Source organism: Halichoerus grypus, chromosome 2, assembly GCF_964656455.1.
Source record: "Halichoerus grypus chromosome 2, mHalGry1.hap1.1, whole genome shotgun sequence".
In the NCBI taxonomy this organism is placed as follows: domain Eukaryota; kingdom Metazoa; phylum Chordata; class Mammalia; order Carnivora; family Phocidae; genus Halichoerus; species Halichoerus grypus.
Window position 1 is genome coordinate 203320077 of NC_135713.1, and position 20625 is coordinate 203340701.

The following is a 20625-nucleotide window of genomic DNA, read 5'->3' on the forward strand; positions in this document are numbered from 1 at the left end:
CCCCGGATTCCCTATCTGGTCCCACATCCAGGGGCTGGGCTTGCATTTCCAGCGTGCTGGGGAAGCGCTCCTGGTTGCTGGAGTGTGAAGCCAACCCCAGGGGACTCATAATGCCCAAGGCTTGGGGGACATCGGGTCCACCGAGGGCTCTGGGCATCCCAACAAGGAACACCACCCAGTAGGTCTGCCTGACACACCTATGAGGTACCAGGCTGGGGGCTAACCAAGGTCAGATAGTTTACACTTCTGACCCCTGCGGAGGCCCTCTACCTCCTTAGAGGGAAGGGCCTGAAATGGGTCCCAGAGCTTGCTGGCTGCCAGCTCAGAGAGGCTGAGGAGTTTCCTTCCTCAAAAGCAGATTTGGAGCGCCTGGCTGGCTCAGTTGGAGGAGCATGCCACTCTTGATCTCCAGGCCCTGAGTTCGAGTCCCACCTTGGGTGTAAAGATTACTTAAATAAATAAACTTTATAAAATAAATAAACTTAAAAAAAAAAAAGCAGATCTGATTTTCCTTCTCTTGGAATAGTCTAAAAACTGTTAAGTCTGGCCTGAAGGCGCAGGGAGTGATCCCAGTGGGCAAGGAGCCTGGGGTTCCTACGCACCAACTCAGGCAAAGGGCCTGGCACAGGCTTGGTACACGGCATGCACCTCGCATTCCTCAGCCAGCCACAACTCTGCAGGTCACCTGGACCTCCACTCTCTGTCCCCTGCAGAGGGAGATAAGGAAGCCCCACCGACCTGGCAGAGTTGGTTTCCCAGCATTGGCCCATACCAGCCTCATGAGAATCCAGCCTCAATCACCCTGCCTATTGCTGGGATGGCAATGAGAATCCAGCCTTTGTGACATGTTTGTCCCTGCCAGGTGATGCTTCTGGGGCTGGGGCAGGAGGAGGGTGGCTACAGGAGAGGAGAGCCATGCTGAGGATCTGGCCAGTATGGTAAAGGCCAAAGGCTGGGAGGTGACACAGGATCTGGGTGTTTGCAAACATGGGGGTCATCTAAGTCATCACTGAAAGCATCCTTAGCTCCAGGGGTTGGAGATGAATCTTCAGATGGGGGCTGCCTTTAATTGCTCTAACTAGCATCCTCACTGTCCAGGCTCGGGAAATTGAGGCAGCGCTCCCCAGGCCCTGGCCCTCAGCCCTTGGCCCCTGCTCTCCTCTTGGGACTTCCAAACTCCCTCAGGGCAGCTCTCCCACAGAGCTGCAGAATGAAGAAATGAACAAATGGGAGGAGGACTTGGTGAGTTTGAAGCACTGATCAGATCCCTTTGGAACTTACTCCTCCTCCCCCCGCCCCCATCCTGCAACCTGCTGGTCCCTTAGACTCATTTCTATCCCCAGCTCAATGGATGGCATCACCATCCCTGGTTACTGGAGCCAGAAGTCTAAAACATCACTCTGATTCTTCAGTCGGCTCATCTGCAAACTGGTCTTGCCTCCAAGCTGGTCTTGCTTCCACTCTTGCTCCCTCCCCTCCAATCCATGCTCCAAAATTGCCAGTGATATTTTACAACTAAAAATGAGAAGGCTTCTACTCGTTCTCTTTGTCCAGCTGGGGGGAAAAAATATCCCAATTCCTTCCCATGGCCCTAACTCTGATTTCATCTCTCCTTTATCCACTCCACTCAGTTATACCAGCCTTCCGTCAGTTCCTAATATATGTCAAGCTCTTTTTGCCTGAAGGGTTTTGCCCTTGCTGTTGCCTCTGCCTGGAACATTCTCCCCCTAGGGCTTGGCACGGCTGGCACGATCTCATCCTTTAGGTATTAGCTTAGAGGTCACCTTCTGAGGAAGGTCTTTCCTGAACACTGAATCTAAACCTTGCCCCAAACTTGCTTCCAGAACCCTGTTAATTTCCTTCATAGTACACATTGCAGGTTGTAATAACTTATTTGTCCCCGCTAGAATGAAGGATGCACAAGGGCAGAGACTGCCTATGTCTCAGCCATAGATTTCTTTTTCTTCTTAAGTAAACTATGTTATTGAAGTATAACCTATATTCAAAGAAATGTGTACATCCTAAGTGTACAGGCTGGGGCGCCTGTTTGGCTCAGTTAGTAGAGCATGTGACTCTTGATCTCAGGGTCATGAGTTCAAGCCCCACATTGGGCATGGAGCCTACTTAAAAAAAAAAAAAAAAACTAAGTGTATAAGTCAATGATTGTCACAAATGAACACACATGTGTAACCAGCACCCAGATCAGGAAATAAAACATTCCCATCCCCTCAGAGTTCCCCCACATGACTCTTGAAAGCTAAATACTATCCTGGTCAGATTCATTTTTGCCAGTTTTGAACTTTATATAAATTGAATGATCCCTAATGATGCTCACATCCGCAGAACTTTTAAATGTTACCTTGCATAGCAAAGGGAACTTTGCAGATGTGATTGAGTTAAGGACCTTGAGATGGGGAGATTATGCTGGATTATTGGGTGGGCTCAGTGTCATCATAGGCTCTTTAAAAGCAGAAGAGGGAAGGAGAAAGGTCAGAGTGATGCAGTATGAGAAAGATTCAACCTGCTGTTGATGGCTTTGAAGATGGAAGAAGGGGGACACAAGCAATGTGGGTGGTCTTTAGAAGGAGCAAAAAGCAAGGAAACCGATTCTTCCCTAGAGCTTCCAGAATGGAATACAGCCTTGGAGACACCTGTATTTCAGCCAGTGAGAGCCATGTTGGACTTCTAACCTACAAAACTGTCCGACAGTAAGTTTGCGTTGTTTCACATCACTAAATTTGGGGTAAATTGTTACCGAAACAATAGGAAACTAATAAAAGTATTTACTTTTTATGCCTGGCATCTTTCACTCAACATTTTATTTATACTGTACAATATTCCATTGCATGCGTATGCCACATTTTATTCATCGACTATTGATGGACATTTGGGTTGTTTCCAGTTTGGGCTATTTTCAGTTGTGCTGCTATGAACATTCTTGTATATGTCTTTCATTAACATATCCACATATTTCTGTTGCACATATATAGGAACAGAATGGCTGGATTATAGCATCCATATATGATGGATGCTTCGATGCATTCCCCAGACTCTCTTTCAGAACTGAAGGATTTGTTCCCCCAGCTGCTGGGAAGTCCTCAGCTGCCAGCCCTCTCTAAGAAGAGAGGAGCTGAAAAGAGCTCCTTTGCCTAAGATCACACTGCTTGTCATTCACCACCTGCATCCATTCAATGACTCTCCCCATTGCCCTCTCCCCATTGCCACTTGGAATAGCTTTGGAAGGTCTCTCCAGATTCAGAGCTGTCCAGAGTCAGGGGAGGCTTTTGTTAAGGTCACATCTCAACCCAATTCCTCCCTATGCAAACCCTGTTTCCTTCTCTTTCCCTGCAAGTGTTGATGCTTCTAAAGAAGTTGAACACTTTGTCACATGTTTGTTGGGTCATTTGGTCATTTGTAAAGTGCCTGGTCAAGTCTTTTACACACTTTTCTACTGGGCTGTCTTTCCTGTGGATTTGCAGGTATTCTTTCTATATTCTGGATACAAGCCCTTTGTTGGATATATTTGCCACATATATTCAGAGTTGGATATACTCAGGATGCCTCAACAGTCTTAATAACAATCAGTTACATGAATGCTCATGAATGCTTGAGTCTGATAACTCCTTTAAGGAAAGAATGCTTAGAAGGTGAAATTGTGTATGGTTTTAACTGTTGTAACTGGATATAGCATATGGAAAGAGAGGGAAGGGGAGGGAAACAGGACCTTAAAGGGAAAGGTCCAGAATGCAGGTAACACACCCTCAAACTTCGCCACTCCTGGCCTGAGGCGTCCAGCCACAGATATTTAAACACACAACTTCTCAAAGGTAATCGTAAATAAATATTCATTCAAAGAGTGTCCATGGAAGGTCCTAACGGGCCAGCCTCTTCTAGGCACTAAGGAGCCAGCTGTGAACAAGAGAGGCACGATCTGTGCTTTCAGGAGATCTAAAGGGAGAGAGAGATAACAGCAGGTAAACAAAATAAAATCATTTCAGACAGTGAGCGGTAAACCGAAGGGGTCGGGCGTTAGGGGGAGGGGGAGGTTGAACTAGCAAAGGCCCCACCAGGGCACCAGGGAGATCCCGCCCTCGGCCCCGCCTCCATATTTGCATACGTCTCCTGACTGGCCAGCGGCGGCCGGCCCCACCTCTCGGAGCAGGCGGCTAGGGAAGCGCGGGGCGGATCCCGCCAAGATGCAGCGGCGGCTCCGGGTGTCGCCGGGCGGGCAGGGGGCAGCGCGGGCCGGAGCCGGGCAGGGGGCGCCCCCCGCGGCCCCCGCGCACTCCTAGCGCCCCAGACGTGCCGGCGGACTCCGACCGTCCTTGCCACCGTCCCGCCCGCCGTCTCCGCCCCTCCACCCTTTGTGCCGCCGCCGTCCGGTGCCCCCGGCTCCGCAGGACCCCGGCCGGGCCGGACGCCGCGGCGCGCTAGGCCCGCGTGGGCGCCGGGTCGGCGGCCGATGGCGAGGGGGCGCGGCGCGGGCGGGGGCGCTGCAGCCCGAGTCCGCGACGCGGGAGGCCCGGCCGGCCTCCGCCGCATTGTCCCGGGCCCCGCGCCCCGGCCCTGAGCCGCGCCGCCGCAGCGCCCGCCTGCCGCCCGCCGCCCGCGGGGCCATGCGGAGAGCCGCCGGGATGGAGGACTTCTCCACAGAGGAAGAGGAGCCCTGGTACGACCAGCAAGACCTGGAACAGGGTGAGCACGGGGGCGTGGGTGCGGCGGGAGAGCGGGGTGCGCCCGGCGACCCCTGTCCGCTTCTCCATTGTTGAGCAGTATCACCCCGGGGAGGGCTGGGCTGGACCCGGAGCGCCGGACTCCGAGGGGTGATGCGTCTGGAGAATCGGGACGTGGAGAGAGGGAACGCTGCCTGGGAAGACCCGGGCGGGACCCGCGGAGCCGTGCAAAAGTGGGGGGAGCGGCCTTTCTTTTTCCCTGAACCACAGGGGCATACTTCACCCAGCTCACCCACCCCATCTTAGAGGCAGGAACTGTCCAGGCGCCCCTGGTATTGTTGGGGGCCTGAGTACTGGTTGGAAGTCTTTGAAGGCCGGGAGGTGGCTCCTTGGTTATGTTTTGCTGAGAGGAGAGAGAGAGAGAGAGTGAGAGTGAGTGTGAGAGTGTGAGTGTGTGTGTGTGTGTGTGTGTGTGTGTGTGTGTGTAGCGGAAAGTTATCCCATTCCAAATCCAGTGGCACCCTTCCCTGCCAGGATTCCTGAGCTCTGAAACTCCCAGAAAGTTTCCCCAACTCCCTTACCCTCCACCCAGGGAAGGTATAGGGGTTTGGGGACCCTGCTGGCCAAGAAGCAGCAAAAACTTGGAGTCTCCAATCTGCCGTCCCGAGGGGAAGGGGGTCCCCTGGCCCTTTCCCTCCCAGCCCTCTCTCAAATGACTCATGGTTCAGAGGGAACCAGGTTTGGGAATTCTGAGCAATGCACCAGACTAGAGCCTGAGTAAAGTGGGAGCCACCTCCCCCACTCCCATCTGAGGGTAGAGAGGGTGGCTGGAAGGGGTTTAGAATCTGGTGATGAGGTGGCCAAGGTGACATCACTCCAGGCAGGGGGCGGAGCTGTGGGACAGGAAGGAGGAGGAGGCCTAAGAGGGTCAGGGCCAAGGTCTCCTGGAACAGCGTCAAATCCACCCTCTCTTCCCCCAAAGTGCCTCATTCTTGGATGGTTAGAGCTGGAGTGGCAAGGAAACATGTCTAGGAGAAGTGACTACCATCACCCAGCAAGCCAGGCGAGTGTGGACACTAGTCTGATCCAGTGTGTACTAACACCCCTGCTCTGAGTCGCCATCCACTGGGGCCCCAGATGCCTAGCTTTGCCCTCGTGTGAAACATCTACCCAGATCCTGGAGCCTTTGTTTCCTGGCCCTGACCCACATCCCCACGTGGCAAGATTTGCTGGTAGATGAGACTGTCCTTGTACTCGGGAGCGTGGGTTAATCAGAGCCTCTGGGACCAGTGTGGGACTGGGGTGCTGGGCTGAACTCTGCCATAGTCTTTGCCCTGGAGTCTACCTCAGCCTCCCTGCGTGGAGTATGGTGTCCAGTACTGCCTGTGACAACACCCTCCCCTGTCCTGGGCACCACCCCCCAAATTTTGCATCCCACAAACACCTCCTCGGGCTGACACTTAAGTGTCGGACACCATCCTGGGAGCTGGGATAGTCTCAGCCCTGGCCTCCTGGGTGCACCTGGGCAGGTGGAGGTGGGCCTATAGCTAAGTGTGGGTGTTAGGATGCAGTAAGAGGGCTTCATGGAAGAGGCAGGCCTAGATGGAAAGACTGGAAGCTGGGCGCCTGGGAAGATGGCTTCCCAGGAAGCTGATGCTGATATTGCTGCTGTCTCATTTCATTCCCGCACCCCTAACAAAGTCTCTGGCATGCTGCCCAGCCCAGATGTGGGAGGAAGGAGCCAGAGAGTAGGGGTGGGAGACGTGCTGCTTCCGGAGAGCGAGAGGTGTCGAGATTCGAGCTGGGCTGGGCAGCCATGCTCTGGGACCAAGGTAGGGGCTGGCCTTGCTGGTCCGCAGTAGCCGGCCTTGTCTTGTGGCCCCAGGAGTAGCCAGGGCCCAGGAATAAGGAGGGAAACCAGAAATGAGGCAGTGTCTGAAGAAACCAGGGTTTGTGACCTAAAAGCAAATGTCCCCTCACCCTGGGCGAGGGCAGAAGGCCTTCTGTCTCTGTAGTGAGAGCAGAGAGCCTTCTGCTATGAGACTCATAAAGGTTTCTGCAAAAGACCCTCTGAGGTGGAGGGTGAATAGGGGCTGCCTGGGCATTCGAGGTGGAGGGAACACAGTACCAACCAAGGTACAGAGCAATGTGAGAAGACCACCCACGGCTAGAAGGTAGGAGCCATCTCGAGTGCCAGCGGTGGGCTCCCGGGAAACCTCAGGACAGCCACTGGAGCACCAGCTCTCAGAGCCCAGCACGGACAGCTGGATGATGGCGTGAAGCATGGGCCAGCCGCACTGGGGATCAGGTGCCTGTTGCACCCCCTTTCCCTGTCCCCAGTGCCTCTGAGTGGCTCAGAAGGTGGTTTGCTCAGCCAGCCTGGCCTCCCCTCTGTATTTGTCTCCCCCTGTCCTGAGGGCAGCCCCAACTGTACTTTCTGGAAGCTTGGCCTTCCAGATGCTGTTTGACTTGGATGCTGTTTTTTCCCAGTGGAGGGAGGCGGTTGGGACAAGCAAGGTCCTAGATCCTCACCATGTTCCCTCCGCCCACTGACACCAGCACCTGTAAAAATAGAAAAAGCCATTGATCGTTAAACACAGGTTCTCTCTCTCTGCCCGCCTCCCCTCCTGACCTTGCACCAGGCATGGCAGGCCCTGTGGTACCTCTTTCCGAGCTGAGACAGGGCTGCTGAGTCACAGACTTGAAGACCTGGGTGCCTGACCTTGAGTCTCAGCCTCGGGCCAGAGCTCTGACATGGCAAGGGGAGGGGGGTGACCGGAGCCCAGTTGTGTGGACCCAGAGTTCCTGACATTTGTGCCCTGGAGGTTGTAAGCAGGAACCCTGCAGCCCTGCCAGGTGGTAGATTGCCTCCTCCCACCCACTTTATCTTTGTCCCTTCATCCCTGTGCCTGTCCCCTGTCCCTTTCCTACCTCTCTGCTCCAGAGTCTGTGGGTCCCACCCCAACCCCAACCAGTGGGGACAGTGGGGTTTCAGGGTTTCTTTTCAAAGACATCCTCGTGGCTCCCAGCCATTCCCTCTCAGGCCTTTAGGGCATTGCTCATGGGGAGCACATCAGCAGGCACTCAGAGGGCAAAACTGCTGAAACCCACTACAGGAGACCCCAGAAAATCCCAGGGTCCAGGTGGGGGGGGTGCCCATTTAGACTTGGTACCTCCCCCCAGCTTGGTCCAGTGTGACCATTTATCCGGCCATGACAGGCTATTTATGACTCCAGCGTCTACTTCCTGCTTAGCCAGCTCCCCCATTCTCCCACCCCGAGGCCTCCCCCACCCCTGGTCCAAGGGGAGCTGTACACCGCCCCCCCCCCCCCCCGGAGCCCAGAGCCATCACTAGCCCTCTGCTAGCTAGTGTACCTTCCCCAGTACTTGGCTCCAGCCAGTCCCCTGCTCTGCAGCTTCTAGACTTCTCCCGTGATCCCTCCTGGCAACTTCGACCAGCTTAGCTTACATTGTGATCCGGTTTCCCCGAGACAGTCTCTGAGGTTCTCCCCCACCCCAAACAGCTTCTATTGTGTTCCTCCCCACCCCTGAGTCACTGGGCGGCCTGGTTACATTCGCTGCCTTCACAGGGCAAGCTTCTGTGTCCTTGGTTTATAGTGACTTGCAGCTGCCCCAGCCCAGCGGTAGAAATACACAGCTCAGGTGCTCACCTGGCAAGAAAAGCGCAAAATGCAGTTGTTTGTGGCCTTTCCTCACTCAGCTTCGGAGCCTGAGGTCTTGGACTCTAGGTTAAGCTACAGGAACTCCAAGCAGTCCACCCATGGAGGCTGTACCCCAATGCCAGCATTGGTAGCAATGGCCTCTTCACAGGCCACCTGCCAGTTCCCAGAGGAGAAAGCCCCGATGAGTGTGGCCCTCTGTTCTTTTTCATTGCTACCTGAGTTGTTTGATACTGTTTGGGGATGAGCCATATGTTCACCATCTCATTTCAGAAAGTAGGAAGATGGTGTGGCTGCCTCATCACGAAGCGGGGGTGGTCTTGCTGGGCTCCCGAATTCGCACCAAGCACTCAACCTAACGTAGGGCTGCGCTATGATACTCACATCAAACCTCACACTTTGTAGACGGATGCCTCCAGACGCCTTCACACTTTGTAGATGTTTGCCCAACTTATAGTTCATAAATTCATACTGCAAGTGGCCCCATTCCCCTCCCAGTCTGTATTAGGTAACTGGTTTTTCTCGCCATCATCATCCGAAGTTCATTGCTCAAAGCTGAAGGTTCTTATCTGAGATGTATATGATTATTTTTTTTTAAAGATTTTATTTATTTATTCATGAGAGACAGAGAGAGAGAGAGAGGCGGAGGGAGAAGCAGGCTCCCAAGGAGCAGGGAGCCCAATGCGGGACTCGATCCCAGGACCCTGGGATCATGACCTGAGCCGAAGGCAGACGCTTAACCATCTGAGCCACCCAGGCACCCTATATGATTTTTTTTTTTTAAGATTTTATTTATTTGAGGGGCGCCTGGGTGGCTCAGTCGTTAAGCGTCTGCCTTCGGCTCGGGTCATGATCCCAGGGTCCTGGGATCGAGCCCCACATCGGGCTCCCTGCTCGGCGGGAAGCCTGCTTCTCCCTCTCCCACTCCCCCTGCTTGTGTTCCCTCTCTCGCTGTGTCTCTCTCTGTCAAATAAATAAAATCTTTAAAAAAAAATAAGATTTTATTTATTTGAGAGAGAGAGAGAGAGAGTGAGGGGAAGAGCAGAGGAGGAGGGAGAGGACAAGCAGACTCCACGCTGAGCGCCAAGCCCAGTGCGGGGCTCGATCTGACCTGAGCTGAACCTGAAACCAAGAGTCGGATGCTCAACCCACTGAGCCATCCAGGCGCCCCTGATTTTTTTTTTTCATTGGCTGAGGTAGCTGTTTAGGAAAACAGCTTTTGTTTTCCCAGGCTAGGTTATTGCAGCCTTTCTCCGGGATAGCAGCTTTGCACTCCTCCAGGAAACTCCTCTGGGTGACATCCGGGCACAGGGCCCCGCTCCTGCCTGAGGCCCAGCCTGAAGACTCCACTCTGGCTGTTTCAAAACCTTACCTGTATGTGTGGGAGCAGACTCCAGGCTTGTTCCCGACAGGTAGCTGGGCCTTTTGTCCAGGTCCTCTGGGTTCTGTAAGGTGATGTCAGTCCGACCCCCAGCCTGGCTGAGAAAAAGCCCGAGGCCCTGCTCTCCTAGGCCCACAGGGAGTCGCTGCTCTCCTAGGCTCTTCTGAGAAGCCTCCTCCCCAGACCTGGCCGGTGCCCAGCAAGGGGCTCAGCTGAAACAACTGTATTGATGAAACTGTCTAGGGGGGGACTATAGAGACGCTCCATCCTCTGGGGAGTCTAGAACGATCACTGTCTGAACAGGAAAGTATTAAAGACTTGAATCCCTGGACCACATCACATCGACCCCAGCAGAGTTGCCTTTATGCATCTCGATCTGGATTTATACCATCAGCCTAGATGGAGGGCTGTTTTAAGAAACAACCTCACAATGGGAAAAAGACCCAAGCTTTCCTGGACAGCATTTTGGCAGAATGAATCAAATAGGCCTACTCTTTGTCCCGGTGATTCTGTTTCTGGGAAAGGATCTTCAGGATATAGGCAGTGATTTGCACCAAGATCTTTGTACTATGAATTTCTGTAGTTTAATTTTTTAAAAGATTTTATTTATTTGTTTGAGAGAGAGAGAGTATGAGTGGGGGAGCAGGGCAAAGGGAAAAGCAGACTCCCCGCTGAGTAGGGAGCCTGACGTGGGGCTCGACTCCAGGACCCTGGGATCATGACCTGAGCAGAAGGCAGATGCTCTACCGACTGAGCCACCCAGGTGCCCCCAGTTACATTTTTTTTTTTTAAGATTTTATTCATTTATATGAGAGAGAGCACATGAGAGGGGGGAGGGTCAGCGGGAGAAGCAGACTCCCTGCTGAGCAGGGAGCCCAATGCGGGACTCGATCCAGGGACTCCAGGATCATGACCTGAGCCGAAGGCAGTCGCTTAACCAACTGAGCCACCCAGGCGCCCAACCCCAGTTACATTTTTAACAGAAAAAAAAAAAGGGAAATTCCTAAAAATCCAACAGTAAGGGCTACTTAGGGACCTGTATACAATAGAACATTCACACCCACTAAAAATGGCCCTGTAGATCCATGTGCACACAGAAAGCTGTTTATGCCAAATTGTGAAATGAAAAAAAGCAGGTACAGAAAAACATTCTGGTCACACAAAATCGTTACTATAGCAGCTCTAAGCCTAGAAAGCTGTTTAGAAGGATGGTTACCTGCGTGTTGACAGCATCTTTCTCTAAGTGGGGCATTTTCTTCTACTTGCTTGCTCCCCTCTCCTCTCCCGCGCCGCACGGACCCTAACTCTAATTACTTACAAATGGCACTATTCTTTTGATAACTATTTGAGGCCATGTCCATTTGTTTGTGGAATTCCCAGTTATAGATCTAAGAATATATGAGGTACATTTTCAAGTAATATTTTGGTCACCTTTGTTAACCTTTCTGTACTGTTTGATTTTTTTTACATCAAGTACACCTTCACACAAGCCTTAAAGCAATTTTAAAAAGAAAAGAGCCTTAAAAAAAAAAAAAAGAGGGGCACCTGAGTGGCTCAGTCAATTAAGCATTTGCCTACAGCTCAGGTCATGTTCCCAGGATCCTGGGATGGAGCCCTGCATCGGGCTCCCTGCTCAGCGGGGAGTCTGCTTCTCCTTCTCCCTCAGTGTGTTTGCGGTGTGTTTGCTCGTGCTCTCTCTCTCCCAAACAAACAAATAAATCTTTTTTTACAAAGAAAGAGAGAGAGAGAGGAGAAAGAGAGGAAGGAAGGGAGGGAGGGAGGGAGGGAGGGAGAGCCTTGTGAACTCCACCTGAGTCTGTCTACCGACCTCCTTAAGGGCCTTGCCCCCACCACCAGTCTCTGTCTCCTGATTAAGCTGCCTGAATCTTTTTTTTAAAAACAGCTTTACTGAGATGTAATTCACACACCAGGTAACTCACTCACTTAAAGTGCACAGCAGTGCGACAGTCTCCAGCATATTCACAGTGCAGTCATCCCCATTGTCAGCTTTAGAACATTTTCATCATTCTGAACTCTTCTTAGAAATAAAAGAAATAATATATTTTCCCTTGATAATAATAAATATGCCATTCCCTTTGTTTCTAAGAAGAGTGAGGCATATATATGGAGGAATATCTACCCCAAATGTCTAGTTACCCTCGCACAACCCCAGACCCACTAGAGAGAATTTTTAGGGATTCCAGCACCTGCCACTTCCTTTTAACCCCCCCTCCCCCTCCCCACCACACAATCCCCTAAAAACAGGCTGGATCCCCTCCCAGCCTGACAGTGTTCATTTACTTTCGGCTGGGATGGGGGAGAGTAGGTTCCAGTCCTGTAGGGTACAAGAATCAGGGCTGCTTGGGGGAAGAGGATGATGGTTTTGCTGCCCAGGGAAAGGAGGTTTCTGAGAGGGGTCCATGTCATTAGAACCAAACGGTACCTGACCAAGGCCAGGAGACCTGAATTCTGCTTCCAACGTGGCCATAACCTTGGGCAGGTCATTCTTCGCTCTCATTCTCCAGCCTGTCACCCATAGAATAAGGAGGTTAGGCCAAACAGCTCTGAAGCCTCATCCAGTTCTAATACCCAGCAAGCCTTTCTGCTCCCTTCCAATGTCAGCGAGCTCCGGGTCACCCTTCCAAACCCAGCTTGCAAGCTGCCCATTGCAGGAGCCTCCAGCCGGCCCCAGGAAGAGTGAGCTCGCCCTTACCTGTCATCCCAGAGCACTTTCCCCATGTCTGTTGGTTGTCTTAGCACATTCCTCCCACTCATTCTTTCAAGGATTATTTATTCATTTATTTATTTGAGAGAGAGAGGGAGAGAGCACAAGCTGGGGGGATGGGCAAGGAGAAACAGACTTCCCCACTGAGCAGATAGCCCAATGTGGAGCTCGATCCCAGGACCCCTGAGATCATGACCTGAGCCGAAGGCAGATGCTTAACCGACTGAGCCACCCAGGTGCCCCTCACTCATTCTTTCAGAAAATATTTATTATACACCTCCTCTACGCCAGGTACTCTTCTAGGTCCTGGGATGTCGGTGAACAAAATTGGCAAAATCCCTGCCCTATGAGCTTACAATTAGTTGGGGTCGGGGGGGAGATGAACAAGATAAATGAGCAAATGGTTTGGTAAGTTAGATGGTGGTATGCGCTGAGGAGAAAAACTAAGCCGAGAGGGAGTGCGAGGTGGGGGAGGGATGACTTTGAATCAGTGGTTGGGGAAGGACTCCTGGAGAAGGTGACATTTAAGCACAGATTTGAAGGAGGAGAGGGACAAGCCCTGGGAGTGTCTGGGGAGACGACATTCCAGACAGAAAGGACAGTCAGTGCAAAGTTGTAGCTCCTAGCTTACATCCCCTTCGAGGCCTGGAGGCTCCCTGAGGGCAGCTCTGTGTCCTGGTTGTCTTGGGGTCCCCAAATCATAGCCCAAAGTGAATACTCAGAATATTTATGGGAGTCCTCTGAGCTCGTTCAGCTGCTCATTGTTACTCCCACCCTCTGCCCCCCCTCCACTAGACTTGCACTTGGCCGCAGAGCTGGGGAAGACCCTACTGGAGAGGAACAAGGAGCTGGAGGAGTCTCTGCAGCAGATGTACTCCACCAATGAGGAGCAAGTGCAGGAGATCGAGGTGAGGGGCCACATAGGCCCTGCATGTGCTCCCCCACCCATTAAGGACCCCTTGGCCTATGGTGCCTTTGTGTAACTTAGAGAAAGGTGCCCTCTTAGGTGACACAGCTTTGGCCCCATAGCCTTGTGCAGTTCAGAACCTGTACAACTATCCCAGGCGGCCCTATCGCGCCACCATCTTTACCCCCCACTCTGCCGCCGACAAATTTCCCAAAGCAAATGTGTTCCTAGAAGTGGGAAGAGGTCCAGGTGAACACATTTCCCCCAACCCTCTCCTGAAAGGGTACTCAATCCTCTCCCCTCCAGTACCTAACCAAGCAGCTGGACACGCTGCGGCACATGAATGAGCAGCATGCCAAAGTGTACGAGCAGCTGGACCTGACAGCCCGAGACCTGGAGCTGACCAACCAGAAGCTGGTGCTGGAGAGTAAGGCTGCCCAGCAGAAGATCCATGGGTGAGGGCCGGGGGGCGGGCTGGGGGGCGAGCGAGGGAGAGGTCAGGTTGGGTTGCATGTGGGCATACTGTCCGGTGGGTGTGACCCATGCTCCTTCTCCCAGAAGCCCAGGCCTGGGGACCCGGGATGGTAGTGAGATTGCCCTTGTCAGTTTCGGGTGGTTTCATGTTCAGGCCACAATCCCTCGAAGCCCCAGCTACACACCAGGCTCTGTTTAGGCACTGGGGATACAGCGATGGGGATACAGAGACCGTCCCGCCCTCTGGGAGCTCACAGCCCGGGAGGGAAGGCAGGCATGTAAATACTTTATTGCGGTGCAGGATGGTAAGTGCTCAAAGGGTGTGGGAGGAACCGAGGTGATACAGAGGAGAATGGTCAGCTCAGCCGGGGAGGCGCAGAAGAAGGGCGGGTCCTGGGTACACAGGGAGTTCTCGTCTGACCTCAGCACCAGGCAGCAGGGCCCATCTTTCCCCATCCCTGAGTCCCTCCAGGCCTGCAGTGAGGAGGGCTGGCCCCATGCCGTTAAAATCCCTCCCGTGTGCGCCCCCCCACCACCCAGGCTCACAGAGACCATCGAGCGCCTGCAGGCCCAGGTGGAGGAGCTGCAGGCCCAGGTGGAGCAGCTGCGGGGCCTGGAGCAGCTGCGGGTGCGCCGAGAGAAGCGGGAGCGCAGACGCACCGTCCACACCTTCCCCTGCCTCAGGGAGCTGTGCACCAGCCCCCGGTAGGTGAGGGCGCCCCGTGGGGGGCAAGCCCAGACCCTGCACGGTGTCCCTGCATTCCGGAGAAAGGAGAGGGTGGGCCCCAGGCAGCGGGTGGGAATGAGAGTTGGTGCACCGTCAGGCTGTCGGAGGGACTGGCCCTGTTGCCACCAACCGTCAGCAGCTGGCATTGACCGAGCCCTGGCCACGTGCCCACCGCTCTAAGTGATTTCATTCCCGTGGCAATACCATGAGCTATGGTCTATCATCCTCACCGCTCAGGTGAGGAGACGGAAGCTCAGAGCTTACGTGAGCTTATCCAGGGTCACCTCTTCAGGAAGCTAGAATTCCGACTCAGGAGGAGTTAACCACTACACCTTTCAGTCCCCCCGCTTTTTTTTCTTTAGAGAGGGAAGTGGGGGGGGCAAAGGGAGAGGGAGAGAGAATCTCAAGCAGGCTCCATGCTGGACATTCCCATTAAATCTGAAAGGGATGGCCTCTTAATATAAAAATACATAATTGTGGGGACACCTGGGTGGCTCAGTTGGTTGGGCATCTGATTCTTGGTTTCAACTCAGGTCACGATCTCATGGGGCATGAGATGGTGCCCACTAGGGGCTCCATGCTCAGCAGGGAGTCCGCTGGAAGATTCTCTCCCTCTGCACTTCCCCCCCACACATGCACACACTCTCTCTCAAATAGGTAAATAAGTCTTTTTTTTTTTTTTAAGATTTTATTTATTTATTTGACAGAGAGAGAGCACAAGCAGTGGGAGCAGCAGAGGGAGAGGGAGAAGCAGGCTCCTGGAGGAGCAGGAACACCGATGCGGGACTCGATCCCAGGACCCTGGGATCATGACCTGAGCGGAAGGCAGACACTTAACCGACTGAGCCACCCAGGCGTCCAAAATAAATCTTTAAAAAAAATGTTTTTGGGCGTCTGGGTGGCTCAGTTGGTTCAGCGACTGCCTTCGGCTCAGGTCATGATCCTGGAGTCCCGGGATCAAGTCCCGCATCGGGCTCCCTGCTCAGCAGGGAGTCTGCTTCTCCCTCTGACCCTCCCCCCTCTCATGCTCTCTCTCTATCTCATTCTCTCTCTCAAATAAATAAATAAAATCTTTAAAAAAAAAATTTTTTTTTTTAAAGACATATTGTGTATTTAGTGGGTATTTCAATAAGGGTCCTGGCATGAGACAGTGCCTTGCACAGAGTGATTAATGAAGAGGTATGGACGAAAGTGTAGGGAACGGCAGGGACACTGCGGTACTCTAGGGTTGCAATAGCAAGGGGCTGTTACCATCCCTAGGCCTGAAGGGGCCAGGGAAGGGAGGTTCCTGGAAGGTCAGGAGGTGCTGCCCGACCAGCACTAACCAGGGAAGGAGTGTGGGGAAGACCCTCCCTGACCTGCCTCTGTTCCTGCCCTCTGACCTCCTGCCCCTGCCTCCCTCTGGTTGAGCTCAGGAGAGAGCAGAAACCTGGCTGAAGCAGTTCACTGTGGTCAGCCGCCCCGGGCGGAGAGCAGGGCGAGAAAGGGCGGAGAGTGGATCTAGAGGGGCAAACAGAATATCTTCCCCAGTGGACGGGAGAGGTGTTAAGCGTGGGGAGCTGGATCCGGGCCCTTGGCCTTGACCGGATTCTACCGGCCCTCCCCTGCCCCTTCTCAGGTGTGAGGATGCCTTCCGCCTGCACAGTTCCTCCCTGGAGCTGGGCCCGCGGCCCCTGGAGCAGGAGAACGAGCGGCTGCAGACCTTGGTGGGTGTGCTGCGTTCCCAGGTGAGCCAGGAGCGGCAGCGCAAGGAGCGCGCGGAGCGCGAGTACGCGGCGGTCCTGCAGGAGTACGCGGAGCTGGAGCGGCAGCTGTGCGAGATGGAGGGCTGCCGCCTGCGCGTGCAGGAGCTGGAGGCCGAGCTGCTGGAGCTGCAGCAGATGAAGCAGGCCAAGACCTACCTGCTGGGCCGGGAGGACCACCTGGCCGAGGCCCTGCTCGCGCCCCTCACCCAGGCCCCCGAGGCCGATGACCCCCAGCCCGGCAGCGGGGACGACTCGGCCGCCCAGGACGGCGTCTCCTCGCCGGCCGCCTCCCCGGACCACGCTGTACGCAAGAGCTGCAGCGACACCGCGCTCAACGCCATCGTGGCCAAAGACCCCGCCAGCCGGCACGCGGGCAACCTCACGCTGCACGCCAACAGCGTGCGCAAGCGCGGCATGTCCATCTTGCGGGAGGTGGACGAGCAGTACCACGCGCTGCTCGAGAAGTACGAGGAGCTGCTGAGCAAGTGCCGACAGCACGGCGCCGGGGTGCGGCATGCCGGCGTGCAGACCTCGCGGCCCGTCTCCCGGGACAGCTCGTGGAGAGACCTTCGTGGGGGCGAGGAGGGCCAGGGGGAGGCCAAGGCAGGGGAGAAGAGCCTGAGCCAGCACGTGGAGGCGGTGGATAAGCGGCTGGAGCAGAGCCAGCCCGAGTACAAGGCGCTTTTCAAGGAGATCTTTTCCAGGATCCAGAAGACCAAGGCCGACATCAATGCCACCAAAGTCAAGACGCACAGCAGCAAGTGACCCTTTCCCGGCCTGCAGCCTCCCCCAGGGTCCGGCCACGGGGCCCCTCCTGCCTGGGCCATGCAGCCTCTGGTGAGGGAGGGAGCCCATCAGCAGCAATACGGCCCAGGGGAGGCTGCTCTCTGGCCCAGGGAGTGTGTGGGGGACGCAGCTTGTTCTCAGCTCACTCGGGAGGTGGCCAACCTGTAACACATCTGGCCTCCCAGGATCCTCCTCCATCCTGCGTCAGCCCAAAGACGCAGCTAAGAGTTGCAAAGCCAAACGTGTGCGCACGTCCCCCCACCCACCCCACCCCCCCCGGATTCCCAGCTCCCCAGCCCTTGGCTTCCTGACCCTGGGCCTTGTTCACAGATTTGTGGCCAAGCTTCTGAAAGCCATTCTGGACCACTTGGCTTTTTTCTTTTTCTTTTTTTTCTAAGTTTTTGTTTTGTTTTGTTTTTTGTTTTGAGAGATTTGCAATGCAAGGTCTCCCTGACCCCTTGCCACAACTGAAAACACTTGAAGGGGGATCCCAGAGCCAGCTGTTGCAGGTTCCAGGGGTCTCCTGGACCACCCACTGCTTCTCCCCAGCTGCGACGCGCTGTCATTCCCTTAGCACCAGCTGTCCCACGCCCAGGGTCCTGACCAGGTCAGAGACGGCCCCTGCCATGGAGAGCAGAATGCCTCAGCCAGGCCTGGAGTGCCCCCCACTTCTCCCTGGAGACCATCAGCCCACTGCAGATCTGTAGCCAATCAGAGGAGGGGAACAGGGAGCCCCTCGGCAGCCATACATGAACAGTGCGCCCTGCTTCCCTCAGAGCCAGTCTCCTCGGGCTCCAGCCCTGGAAATGCCTTCTGGCCATTAAGCCTTCCAGGAGTCTGGGCGGTGGGGAGCCCCCATCTCTGCACGCCACCTCTGACTTGCCAAGCTTGGCCTCTGCCTGCCCCCATCTCAGGGACCATGATGTGTCTCATTCACTCCCATGCTCCCCACAGGCCGACCCCTCCTCAGATCATGCCTGCTACCCCCAGAATATCCCAGGAGTGTGCCACCAGCCAATGGTCCCAGCATCCGCCCCTGCCCCCCTTCAGTGGGGACTGCCCAAGATTCCCACTCTATACTGAACAGTATTGAAATGGGACCTGGTGGAGAGCATGTCTCCTCTCCCATAGAATGCCTGTTCTGAAGCTCTCACCTTTGTGGGGGGCTTTTGAGGACCCACCTGGGTCACAGGTTAAACCTTTTATTAAGGCTTCAGAAAGTCCAGCTTCAGCTAAGAGATGTCCAGGTCCCCAGCTTGCCCTGAGCAGTTCTTCAGGGTTTCCAGTTCCTTCTACCACCCATCCTGAGATCCTAGAAATTGGAGGAGCCACACAGCCTGGTGGAAGGGGGGAGCCCTGGCCTCTGTGCTGGGAACCCAGGAGGGACCTTCATGCCTTATCTGTTTCTAAGGGGTAAAGGGGTTTTCTTAACAAGCATGCCCGACCTCCCTGGAGGCGCTACCCTGCTCTCTGGGCAGCACTGTGATGAGCGCTGTCGGCTGGTCCTTCCGTTCACACATCTTGGAACCCTTTGTCCTTTGGAGCTGGGCAGCTCCCAGCCCTCCGTGTGTCTCTGTCATCTAGAGTGGAGGGGATAGGGTGGGGGAAGGGCTCCTCCTGTTTGCTCCCCAGTTCTGTAGCGGCCGACCAGCGTCACCTTTGAAGTATACACGAGAGAAATATATTTACAAATGCTTTATTCTCTTCTTTAATAAAAAATGCACCAATATTCTAAAAGCAGAAATGGCCCTAGAGCCATGGTCCTGTCTTTGTGCATCTCACACACCTGCCTCTCATCACACAGCTCTGGGGCTGGGGGCAGAGGGGGGTGTCCTGAGCTTCACTCTCCTGGGATCCTGCAGCCAAACAGCCGAATGCCTGGGGGTGTTATCAGGGGACTGGGCAGATAAGGGGTGGTGGTGAAGGAAGCAGTTTCCAGGAAGAAGGGGCAGATTTGCCCACTCACTCTGCACTGTCTGCTCAGCCCTTCAGGGAGGAAGGAAGGTGGGTCTGGAATAGAGCTAGTGAAGACTGGATTTCCTACCCCAGTGCTGCAGAGAAAAAAAATAAACGCCACCCGATCTCTGAAAGTAAAAAGAAGTTCCTGATCATCCCCCTCGCGGCAGCGAACTTTTGTTGCCTGCTGACTTCGTGCCAGGCAGTGTCAACCTTGGGAGGCAGCTATAAAATCTCTGTTCTACTGATGGAGATTCTCAGGCTTCGGGGTTAAGTTAGTAATTCAGAGTCCCATAGAAATATTCAAACCCCAAACTGACCAGTTCCACTCTGCAATACTGCACATGCCTATCTCTTTGTAATGTTTAGTTTTAAGAGCCAGTCCGACCCAGGGCACTCCAGAAAAGAAGAAAGGAAAATCCTGTGGTCCCCAACTCACAGGCCAGAGAGAAGGGCTGGTGCCTGCAAGCTCTTTGAAGCTGCCAGGAATGGCTTGGTGATGCTTTGTCTTTTCTTCCCTTCTTTCTTACCTCTGAATGTCCCCTTCTTGAAGCCCCATTTCAGCCCCTGGAGGGCCAAGGAGGGGAAGGAAAAGGCTGGCCTCAGCTGTTGGTGCCCACCTTTTGAAGGGGACAGGTGCCACCTCTTAGGCCTGTTTCTTCCAGAAGGGCCTCTATTCTGGAGGGTTCACAACAGCAGCAGGTGAGAAGAGCTTGCTAGCTGCTCTTCTCTCCACCCTGGGGTAGCTCGTCTCACTCTCTCCTCTATCCCGCCGCCCCCCCCTTCCAGAATCCAGGCCACCAGATGGCCTGAGCAGGCTGTGTTTATTTGAGGCCATGGAAACCTACAGCTCCTTTCTTCTATCACTCTGGGTCAGGAGCAGGGCTGGAGCCCAGCCTCAGAGCAATGATGCCATGAAATGGTGCTGACTTTATTATTCATAATCCCTGAGCTGTCGACCTAAGTGAGTCCCTGGCTTTGCTCCCTGGAGCAGCTTATGCCTGTCACCATAGAGACGCTTCAGTTCCCTCTGAGGTCTTGGGACTAAAACAGGGAGGGACCCAAGAGATTCCCCTTCCAGCCTAGAGCCCAAAAGGCAAATGTCTATCGCCATTCCCTTCCTAGTTGGCGCTTACAAAGCCAGTGCCTGGGAAGTAGTTTATTCCTTCCTAAAGAATATGCCTGTAGCGATGAGACTAAAATGGTAAAGCCTCGATTTGATGACAGTCTCCTGTTTCAAACAGCCAGCATCCTTAGGGACATATTTTTCTAGGTAATTGTGCTTTTACTAAAAATAGAACTCTTCATTACAAAACAATCACTAGGATGACTAATAATCACTAATCATTCATTGAGCTCTGTTTCCGTTAACCACAATGCCTCTCTCCAAAGGAACTTAGCCAACACTTAGCTCTCTCCAAACACTGCTTGCTCCGCTTTGAACCTTTCTTGGAGTTAGAACTTCTGTTTTGAGGTTCATGTCTTAAGAACCCTGGAAAAGGGCTCTGCTTAGCCTGTCTGTGGCTGCCTGAATCTCTACCCCCTTCCCCAGCATTCCTTTATCTCCTGGC

At 54.1% G+C, this 20625-nt stretch overlaps 1 protein-coding gene across 2 annotated transcripts; it reads left to right on the plus strand.

Annotated features, from left to right (window-relative positions):
• The first annotated feature begins 4186 nt into the window (after positions 1 to 4186).
• On the plus strand, positions 4187 to 18842 carry CDR2L (cerebellar degeneration related protein 2 like). Of its 2 annotated transcripts, XM_036088526.2 has the most exons (5): positions 4187 to 4695; positions 13255 to 13367; positions 13673 to 13821; positions 14381 to 14545; positions 16186 to 18842. In XM_036088526.2, the coding sequence occupies exons 1-5, from the start codon at positions 4617 to 4619 to the stop codon at positions 17075 to 17077; spliced, it is 1398 nt and encodes a 465-aa protein (XP_035944419.1). In that variant the 5' UTR covers positions 4187 to 4616; the 3' UTR covers positions 17078 to 18842. The 2 variants fall into 2 exon arrangements, with proteins under 2 accessions (XP_035944419.1, XP_035944421.1); XM_036088528.2 differs by lacking the exon at positions 14381 to 14545.
• The last annotated feature ends 1783 nt before the right edge of the window (positions 18843 to 20625 follow it).